The 10,918-nt window shown below is 49.4% G+C and overlaps 1 protein-coding gene across 2 annotated transcripts; it reads left to right on the top strand.

Annotated features, from left to right (window-relative positions):
* Positions 1-615: 615 nt before the first annotated feature.
* LOC113835284 lies at positions 616-6,430 on the top strand. 2 transcript variants are annotated; one of them, XM_035443598.1, is made up of 3 exons: positions 616-788; positions 827-2,105; positions 5,547-6,430. In XM_035443598.1, exons 2-3 carry the CDS (start codon positions 896-898, stop codon positions 6,341-6,343), a joined length of 2,007 nt encoding a protein of 668 aa, XP_035299489.1. In that variant the 5' UTR covers positions 616-788; positions 827-895; the 3' UTR covers positions 6,344-6,430. The 2 variants fall into 2 exon arrangements, with proteins under 2 accessions (XP_035299489.1, XP_027267699.2); XM_027411898.2 differs by having other exon boundaries at positions 616-2,105; positions 5,997-6,430.
* The last annotated feature ends 4,488 nt before the right edge of the window (positions 6,431-10,918 follow it).

The following is a 10,918-nucleotide window of genomic DNA, read 5'->3' as shown; positions in this document are numbered from 1 at the left end:
GTGAGCCGGCCTGGAGCTCTGCCCCTGAGCCCCCGCCCCGCCCGAAGAGAAACACTCCGTCCCAAGGTCTCCGCCCCCAAGGTCAGCCATCAGGAAAGGGGGGGAATTGAGTCTGCTGTACCAGACACCAGACCTTGAGAATATGCTGATCTGGAATGGCTCTGTGTCTCATTTGAACCATCCAATGGAAATGATTCTGTATTTCGCCTCATTTGAAAGACTCTGTGTTTCACCTCATTTGAATAACTCTGTACTTTGCCTCATTTGAATAACCCTGTATAGCGCCTCATATACATTGACCAATGGGAATAGCTCTGTATAATGCCTCATTAGAATTATCCAATAGAATCCTTGCTCCTAGCTTGCGCCTTTTTCCCTATATAAGGACCCCTTTCCCTTGGCTCGGGGCGCTTAGCCACACAGAAGCTAAGTCGCCCCAGGTACCTGCGTCTCCAATAAAGCCTCTTGTTTTTTGCATCCAGTTCGTGGCCTCGCTGATTCCTGGGTGTGTGGGTCTCCCTCTACGAAAGTATCCCTTCGGGGTCTTTCATTTGGGGGCTCGGTCCGGGATTGAGACCCGCCCAGGGACCACCGACCCACGTCTGGGAGGTAAGTGTTGTGCGGATCCGCTGTTTTGTCTTGTCTGGTCTGAGTCTGTCTTGTGAATTGCGCTTGCGTTTGTAGTATACAGCTGTGTACATTTGTAGGCGGATCCGAGGAGGGACTGACGGGTCCGAACTCCCGACCGCGGCTCCAGGAGACGTCCTGGTAGCGTTTGAAGCCCTCAGGAAGAGGGATTTGTATTTTGAACTTGGGAAGCCCTCAGGAAGAGGGATTTGTATTTTGAACTTGGGAAGCCCTCAGGGTGAGAGATTTGTACTTTGAACTTAGATCTATGACTGGACATTTTCCCAGTCTCTTTGGAGAAGGCCCTCGGCTTGAGGGATTTGCAATCTTTACTGGGGACGAGGAAGGAGGGCCCCCTTCCTCGACTCTCTCTCAATTCCTTCTGTCGACTCTCTGTCGAAACCGCGCTGCGAAAGTCTGTTCTGTGTTATTCGGTCTTTGTCTTGTAGCTGTCATTTGTGCCCTCCTAAGCCTAGAAACTATGGGGCAAACTGTCACCACTCCTTTGTCCCTAACACTCTCCCACTGGAAAGATGTACAGGAATATGCTCATAACCAATCTGTTAATGTGCGTAAACGCAAATGGATTACTCTTTGTTCTTCAGAATGGCCGACCTTTGACGTAGGCTGGCCGCGAGATGGTACCTTTAACCCCCAGACTATATTCCAGATAAAAGAGAAGATTATGGATCCTGGACCACACGGGCATCCCGATCAAGTGGCTTATATCGTCACTTGGGAGGCTTTGGTTCAGGACCCCCCTCCCTGGGTACGTCCTTTCTTACATCCCAAGGGCCCCTCTCTCCTTCCCCCCTCTAACCGCTCCAACCGACCCATTCCTTCGGCCCCTACACCTCCCACTCCTTTGATTCCTCCCAACCCCCCTTCCCATTCCAACCTTTACCCTACCGTGGTGAAAGACACTAAGGCTAAAGAAAAGAAGACACCTAAGGTACTCCCTCCGGGAGAAGACCAGTTGGTTGATCTATTAATGGAGGAGCCCCCGCCATATCCGCCACTGCCGCCCCCACCAGAGGCAGAAGCGGACTCCGCCGCTGCCTTGGCGGAAGCGGCCCCTGACCCTTCACCAATGGCTTATCGACTAAGAGGTCGTAGGGAGCAGCCCGTTCCAGATTCAACCACTCTGCCCCTCCGAACTGGGCTGAACGGCCAACCTCAGTATTGGCCATTCTCAGCATCGGACCTCTATAACTGGAAAAATAATAATCCTTCTTTTTCTGCAGACCCCGTGAGGCTGACATCTCTCATAGAGTCGGTACTCACGACTCACCAACCCACCTGGGATGATTGTCAGCAGCTTTTGCAGGTCCTTTTAACCTCGGAAGAGAAACAGCGCGTGCTACTAGAAGCACGAAAAAATGTCCCAGGAGTAAACGGGCAGCCCACCCAGCTACCCAATGAAATTGATGCGGCTTGCCCTCTTGAAAGACCTGAATGGGATTTTACCACCGAAGCAGGTAGGACCCACCTGCGTCTCTATCGCCAGTTGCTGGTAGCGGGACTCCGGGGGGCAGGACGCAGACCCACTAATTTGGCCCAGGTGAAGCAGATAATACAGGGTGCGGAGGAATCACCTGCCGCTTTTCTAGAGAGATTGAAAGAAGCGTACAGGATGTATACTCCCTATAATCCGGAAGATCCAGGTCAGGCCACCAACGTTTCTATGTCCTTTATTTGGCAATCAGCCCCGGACATAAGAAACAAGCTTCAAAGGCTAGAAAATCTACAGGGATATACACTCCAAGATTTGTTGAAGGAAGCAGAACGTATTTTTAATAAGAGGGAAACACAGACAGAAAGAGAAGAACGTTGGAGGAAGGAAACTCAGGAGAGAGAGGAAAGACTAAGACAGGAAGCTGAGGAAAAAGAGGTTGCGAGAGACCGTAAGCGGAATAAAGAAATGAGCAGGTTATTGGCCACAGTAGTGACAGGCCAGAGACAGAATAGACAGAGGGATGACAGAAGGGGGCCCCACCTGGACAGGGACCAATGTGCTTACTGTAAAGAAAAAGGACATTGGGCAAGAGAATGCCCTAAGAACCCCCGGGCCAAGCTTCCACCGCCAAGGGTTTCTGACCTCCTGAACCTAGAAGATTAGAGGAGTCGGGGCCAGGAGCCCCCCCCTGAGCCCAGGATAACACTGCAAGTCGGGGGGCATCCGGTCACCTTCCTAGTCGATACAGGGGCACAACATTCCGTTCTGAATCGGTCACCCGGACCCCTGAGTCACCGGACTGCATGGGTACAGGGAGCTACAGGCGGAAAGCAGTACCATTGGACTACAAATCGGCAGCTCCAGCTCGCGACCGGTAAGGTTATGCATTCTTTCCTCCATGTGCCAGATTGCCCCTACCCCTTACTAGGACGGGACCTATTGACCAAATTAAAAGCTCAAATACACTTTGAGAGGTCAGAAGTCAAAGTCACAGGGCCAGAGGGAATTCCCCTTACCATCTTGACAATGTCCATAGAAGATGAATATAGACTCCATGAAAAGAGGACTAATTCGAACAATCAGGAAACCCTTGATCACTGGCTTGCGGAATTTCCCCAAGCCTGGGCTGAAACAGGAGGAATGGGCCTTGCCATTAACCAGGCCCCAATTATAGTAACCTTAAAAGCTGCCATCCTTCCTGCATCCGTCAGACAGTATCCAATGCCTAAAGAAGCCCGCGAAGGAATTCGGCCACATATTAAAAGGTTACTTGAACAAGGGATTCTGGTGCCCTGTAAATCTCCTTGGAATACACCCTTGCTACCCGTTAGGAAGCCGGGAACTAATGACTACCGGCCAGTGCAGGACCTGAGAGAAGTCAATAAAAGGATAGAGGACATACACCCTACTGTCCCCAACCCTTACAATTTGCTGAGTGGATTGCCACCTAACTATACCTGGTACACAGTCTTAGATCTTAAAGACGCTTTCTTCTGCCTCCGCCTGCATCCCACCAGCCAGCCTATATTTGCCTTTGAATGGCAGGACGCGGCCCTTGGAATCTCTGGGCAGCTGACTTGGACTAGGCTACCTCAAGGGTTTAAGAACAGCCCTACCCTTTTTGATGAAGCTTTACATCAGGACCTGGCAGAATTCCGGGTTAGGTACCCCGCTCTAATCCTCTTACAATATGTAGATGACATTCTCCTGGCAGCCAAAACCAAAGGGGAATGCAAGGAAGGCACTCAAGCCCTCCTCCAGACTCTTGGGAGCCTAGGGTACCGGGCATCCGCCAAGAAGGCCCAGATATGTCAGAAACAGGTGACCTATTTAGGATACAAGATAAAGGATGGACGTCGATGGCTAACGGAAGCCCGTATGCGAGCCATCTTAGACATTCCCACCCCACAAAATCCCCGCCAACTGAGAGAATTCTTGGGAACGGCAGGCTTCTGCCGCCTATGGATCCCTGGGTTTGCCGAAATGGCGGCTCCCCTCTACCCCCTCACTCGGCCAGGGGTTGCTTTTAAATGGGAAGAGCCCCAAAAGAAAGCCTTCACCGACATCAAAAAGGCTCTCCTTGAATCACCAGCCCTGGGTCTACCGGACTTAGCTAAGCCATTTGAACTTTTTATAGATGAGAAGGAGGGCTATGCTAAGGGAGTCCTCACCCAAAAACTGGGGCCTTGGAGAAGGCCCACTGCATACCTCTCCAAGAAATTGGATCCTGTGGCATCGGGATGGCCACCCTGCCTTCGAATGATTGCTGCTATAGCCCTGCTGGTAAAAGATTCTCACAAGCTAACCTTGGGGCAGCCTTTGACCATACATGCCCCTCATGCAGTAGAGGCAGTCATCAGACAGCCTCCAGACAGATGGCTTACTAATGCCCGAATGACTCATTACCAGACTATGCTGTTAGACAAAGACCGGGTCCACTTCGGGCCTTTGGTGACTCTGAACCCAGCCACCCTGCTCCCCCTCCCTGGGGAGCCCGAGGCTCATGATTGCTTACAGGTATTGGCCGAGGCCCATGGAGCGAGATCCGACCTGACTGACCAGCCTCTACCTAGCCCGGACCACATCTGGTTCACGGATGGAAGCAGCTTTTTGCATCAAGGAGAACGAAAGGCGGGCGCGGCAGTCACCACAGAGAATCAGGTCGTCTGGGCCCAGGCACTCCCCCCTGGAACTTCCGCACAGAGGGCAGAACTCATAGCACTCACGCAGGCTCTAAAATTGGCAGAAGGTAAGAGGCTCACCGTGTATACAGACAGTCGTTATGCCTTCGCCACTGCCCATATACATGGAGAAATTTACAGACGGAGGGGGCTGCTTACCTCCGAAGGGAAAGACATTAAAAATAAGGAGGAAATCCTCGCTCTCTTAAGGGCTCTTCATCTGCCCGCTGCCTTAAGTATCATACATTGCCCTGGACACCAAAAAGGGGATTCTTTCGAAGCAAGGGGCAATCGAAGGGCAGACTTGGCTGCCCGAGAGGCGGCCCTGACCACAGACACCACTAACCTCCTGGCTCTAGAGCCCACCAACGACCATCCCTTCCCCTCATGGGACTATGAACAAAGAGACATCCAAACCCTAGAGAAATTGGGAGCCGCAAAGGAACCAAACGGGGATTGGACTTATGAAGGAAAGACTGTCATCCCCTACCGGGTAACCAAGTACCTAGTGACATTTTTACATAAGATGACACATCTGAGCTCCAAGAAGATGCGGGAGCTCCTCGAACGAGAAGAGGAATTCAATTTCCTTTTGGGGAAGAACGATATTCTAAAACAGGTAACTGAGCAATGTGATGCGTGCGCCCGAGTCAACGCATCCAGACTGAAGCTTCCTCCCGGGAACCGGGTCAGAGGCTACCGGCCCGGAACACATTGGGAGATAGATTTCACTGAGATTAAACCAGGAAAATATGGATACAAGTATCTATTAATTTTTGTAGACACCTTTTCAGGATGGGTTGAAGCCTTCCCTACTAAACATGAAACAGCCAAGATCGTTACTAAGAAATTGCTTGAAGAAATCTTTCCCCGTTATGGGATGCCTCAGGTATTGGGAACAGACAATGGGCCCGCCTTCGTCTCCCAGGTAAGTCAGTCAGTGGCCACCTTGTTGGGGATTGATTGGAAATTACATTGTGCTTATAGACCCCAAAGTTCAGGACAGGTAGAAAGGATGAATAGAACAATCAAGGAGACTTTAACAAAATTGTCGCTTGCAACTGGCACTAGAGACTGGGTCCTCCTACTCCCCCTAGCACTCTACCGCGCTCGTAATACCCCTGGACCACATGGGCTCACACCCTTTGAGATCCTGTATGGAGTACCTACTCCTATCATTAACTTTCTTGATCAAGATGTCTCAGATTTTGCTAACTCCCCTTCTCTCCAAGCTCATTTACAGGCCCTCCAACTAGTACAACGGGAGGTCTGGAAACCCCTTGCTCAAGCTTATAAAGACCAGAGGGACCATCCCACCATCCCCCATTCCTACCAGATCGGGGACACTGTTTGGGTCCGGCGTCACCAGGCCAAGAACCTTGAACCCCGCTGGAAGGGACCCTACATCGTTTTGCTTACCACTCCCACCGCACTCAAGGTAGACGGCATTGCAGCTTGGATACATGCTTCACATGTAAAGCCAGCCCGACCCACCGATTCAGCCACTGCATCAGAATGGACCGCACACCGCACTCAAAATCCTTTAAAGATAAGACTCTCTCGTACACCCTCCTGTTGATTGGTTGTCTGTTTACCCCCCATGTAGCAACTAACCCCCACAGGGTTTATAATATCACCTGGAAAATAGCCAATCTAGGGACCGGGGAAATAGCCAACCTCAGCACTTATATAGGGACTCTACATGATGGGTTCCCTCCTCTCTATGTCGACCTATGTGACTTAGTAGGGTCTGATTGGGATCCCTCTGACCAGGAACCATTCCCAGGGTACGGATGCCACCACCCTGGGGGAAGGATAGGAACAAGAAGCAAGGATTTTTATGTTTGCCCCGGCCATAAACCAACTCATGGCTGCGGGGGGCCGCAGGAAGGGTACTGTGCAAGATGGGGATGTGAAACCACAGGGGAGGCTTACTGGAAACCCTCTTCCTCTTGGGATTTCATCACTCTCAAACGGAGGGAGATCCCAGGGTACGCAGGGAAAGGACCATGGAGATGTGGGCAAAGAGCCTGCGGACCTTGTTATGATAGTGCCGGAGGGGGAGGTTTTCAAGGCGCCACCCCCGGAGGAAAATGCAACCCTCTCATCCTAAGGTTCACAGATGCTGGAAAAAGAACTACTTGGGATAGTCCTAAGGTCTGGGGACTCAGGCTGCACCGAGCAGGGAAAGATCCGGTGACTTTATTCTCCCTGTACAGACAAATTACTCCCCTAAGCCAACAATCAGTCGGGCCAAACATAGTAATAGCGGACCAGAGATCCCCAACCCATTTTCAAGTCCCTAAACCCCCTACCGTTCCTAAAGCTATCACTCCTACACCAGGTGCTGTCACCTTCTCCCCCACCCCAGATGCCCTAAACATCGAGATAACCAGAGACCCTCCAGGTACCAGAGATAGATTATTACAATTAATCCAAGGAGTTTACCAAGCCTTAAATTTTTCAGACCCCAACAAGACTCAGGAATGCTGGTTATGCCTAGTTTCCCGGCCCCCATATTATGAAGGCGTGGCAATACTGGGCAACTACTCCAACCAGACCTCAGCACCTACCAGTTGCGGAGCTGCTATGCAGCACAAGCTCACAATATCTGAGGTCTCAGGAAAGGGGCTATGCATAGGCAGGATTCCTTCCTCACATCAAGAATTATGTAACCAAGTAGAGCCATTATCTCAGGACAGCCGATACCTTGTTGCCCCTTATGGAACTTATTGGGCTTGCAGTACTGGGTTGACTCCCTGTGTCTCTACCACTGTTCTCAACACCACCATTGACTTTTGTATATTGATAGAACTTTGGCCCAAAGTCACATACCACCAACCTGAATATGTTTACAGCGTACTAGAGAAATCAACCCGATATAAGAGGGAGCCAATATCCTTTACCGTGGCCCTATTATTAGGAGGAATAACAGTGGGGGGCATAGCAGCCGGCATAGGGACCGGAACCGTTGCCCTACAGGGAATTAATCATTTTAAGCTTCTACAACAAGCCATGCACACGGATATCCAGGTCCTAGAAGAGTCAGTCAGTGCACTCGAGAAATCCTTAACATCACTCTCTGAGGTGGTCCTGCAGAACAGACGAGGATTAGATTTATTATTTTTACAGGAAGGGGGGCTATGTGCTGCCCTCAAGGAAGAATGCTGCTTTTATGCAGATCATACAGGAATAGTTAGGGATAGCATGGCCAAACTTAGGGAGAGGCTAAAACAGAGGCAACAGCTATTTGAGTCTCAACAAGGATGGTTCGAGGGATGGTTCGCTAAATCCCCCTGGTTGACTACCCTTATATCCACGCTCATGGGACCTCTGGTTATTCTATTTTTGATCCTCATATTTGGTCCCTGCATTCTGAACAAACTGACTCAATTCATCAGAGAACGACTATCTGTTGTACAGGCCTTAGTCTTAACTCAACAATATCATCAGCTAAAGCAAATAGATCCAGAGTATCTAGAGACCTCTGAATGAAAGATTCCATTCAGTTACAAGAGAAATGGGGGAATGAAAGACCCCTGTCCCTTAGCCCTTTCTTTCTCAAGTTTGTCTCCTCTTCCTCCTGTCGGCGGCTTCCCCGATCCCCACCCCCGGTGGCCTTTCCCCGCCCGGCCCGAGAACAAGCACCGGGTGGGGCCGGCCCGAGAACAAGCACCGGGTGGGGCCGGCCCGAGAATGAGCACCAGGTGGGCCAGCCCGAGAACGAGCACCGGGTGGGCTGGCACGAGGGCGAGCACCAGGTGGGTCAGCACGAGAACAAACACCGAGTGAGCCGGCCTGGAGCTCTGCCCCTGAGCCCCCGCCCCGCCCGAAGAGAAACACTCCGTCCCAAGGTCTCCGCCCCCAAGGTCAGCCATCAGGAAAGGGGGGGAATTGAGTCTGCTGTACCAGACACCAGACCTTGAGAATATGCTGATCTGGAATGGCTCTGTGTCTCATTTGAACCATCCAATGGAAATGATTCTGTATTTCGCCTCATTTGAAAGACTCTGTGTTTCACCTCATTTGAATAACTCTGTACTTTGCCTCATTTGAATAACCCTGTATAGCGCCTCATATACATTGACCAATGGGAATAGCTCTGTATAATGCCTCATTAGAATTATCCAATAGAATCCTTGCTCCTAGCTTGCGCCTTTTTCCCTATATAAGGACCCCTTTCCCTTGGCTCGGGGCGCTTAGCCACACAGAAGCTAAGTCGCCCCAGGTACCTGCGTCTCCAATAAAGCCTCTTGTTTTTTGCATCCAGTTCGTGGCCTCGCTGATTCCTGGGTGTGTGGGTCTCCCTCTACGAAAGTATCCCTTCGGGGTCTTTCAATAGAATATGCATCTGTGCTTGTTAGTTTTTTGTCCACTTGACACAATCTAAAATCCCCTATAGAGATAGTGTTAATGAGACGTTGTCTGGATAGGTTGGCTTATAGGCATGTGGGAAATTGTCTTGATTACATTATTGAGGTGAGAACACCTGTCCATTGTGGGTGGTGCCATTCCCTGGGCAGGTAATTCTGAACTGCATGAGCAGTGGAAAGCAAGCTGAGCGCTGAGCACAAACATGCATGCATTTCTTCTCTCTCTGTTCTTGACTGTGGACGTGACTAGCTATGCTCAGTTTCTGCGACCTGACTTCCCTGCTATGGTAGACCGTAACCTGGAACTATGAACTAGATAAACCTTTCTTCCTCTGTCACTTTTGCCAGAGTATTTTATATCAACAGAAACACAACTCTGACACATACCCATATGCATACTCAAGTAAATTATACACTATAGCAGTATAATATATTTCAGAGGTGCAAAACTGGTAGAATGTTTCAAAAAGGATGAATTTTAACAAGCTGAAGCAGAGTCTCATGATCTTATCAACTGATACAGTGAAAGCATTTGATCATGGGCCAGTGAGATGGCTCAGCAGGTAAAACACTTGCCTCACAAACTGGACAGCCTGGGTTCAACCCCTAGCAACTTCTTAAAGATGGGAGGAGAGAACTGATTCCTCTAAGTTGTCCTCTGACCTCTACACACTCACCATGGCATGTGTGCAAGTACCCACACACATATATGATAATAATAAATAATTTTAAAAAGTGTGTGTGTGTGTGTGTGTGTGTGTGTGTGTGTGTGTGTGTGTGTGTGTGCACATGTGGTGAATGCCACCTGAGTGCAGGTGTCATGGAGGACAGAAAAGGGCACTGGATTGCTTAGGTGTTACAGGCTGTCATGAACCATCGGACACAGGAGCTGTGAACTGAACTTAGTTCCTCTGTTAGAACAGTGTGTGCTCCAAGCCATCTCTCTAGCTCCAAATATATATATTGGTTTTTAGAGACAGGGTTTCTCTGTATTGCTTTGGAGGTTGTCCTGGAACTCACTCTGGAGACCAGGTTGGCCTCGAACTCCCAGAGATCCACCTGCATCTGCCTCCCCAGTGCTGGGATTAAAGGCATGAGCCACCAATGCCCAGCTTAAGCTCCAAATAATTTTTAAAGTAAGTCAATATACATGAATGATTAAAAAGGAAAAAACTGCCTAACAAATAGGATTGAGGAACTTCAACTTGAGAAGGAGCATAAATAGAAGACACACAGCTGGTATGCTACTTGTGAAAGGCTGGATGCACATGAGGACACTCAAAGTAACAGAATACCATGTACTGTTAAATAATGTGTGATCTATCTATAATGTGAAATATTACTCAGCAGAGAAAAAAAAAAAAAAACAACTCTCAGTGCAGACTACCAAAACCAACAGAAGCACATCCCGAAAGGGTCTACACTACATGGTTCTAGTCACAAGACACTGCTGAAATGAAAAACAGGTTAGGGGTGGACACAGGAAGAAGGTAAATGTGATGCAAAGGCAATGTGGGGATCCTTGTGATCATGGAATATGTCCTGACTGTCGTAATGTCAATATCCTCATTGAGATACTGTAGAACAGTTTTGCATGATATTACCTTCGGGGGCCTTTCATTGGCTGAAGGATATCTGTGTTGTTTCAGCTTGAGGGTGTTGTAAATGAGGATGCTAGAACAACCATATTCAGATTTTTGTGTGAATGTAAGTCTTAGCTTTTTTTTTTTCTGGGGCCTGGAGAAAAGGGGACATGGAATGAGATGTGTCTGTATCATTTC

The sequence above is a fragment of the Cricetulus griseus genome, chromosome 4 (genome assembly GCF_003668045.3).
Source record: "Cricetulus griseus strain 17A/GY chromosome 4, alternate assembly CriGri-PICRH-1.0, whole genome shotgun sequence".
In the NCBI taxonomy this organism is placed as follows: Eukaryota; Metazoa; Chordata; class Mammalia; order Rodentia; family Cricetidae; genus Cricetulus; species Cricetulus griseus.
The sequence above is the reverse complement of the archived record's forward strand: the minus strand, read 5'-3'. Positions and strand labels throughout refer to the sequence as shown.

Excerpts from the sequence above, each read along its gene's own strand:
- LOC113835284 (XM_035443598.1), top strand. The coding sequence starts at position 896 with ATGACTGGACATTTTCCCAGTCTCTTTGGAGAAGGCCCTCGGCTTGAG. Across the intron at positions 2,106-5,546 it reads GGATTTTACCACCGAAGCAG|ACACCTTTTCAGGATGGGTT; the intron begins GTAGGACCCACC and ends TAATTTTTGTAG.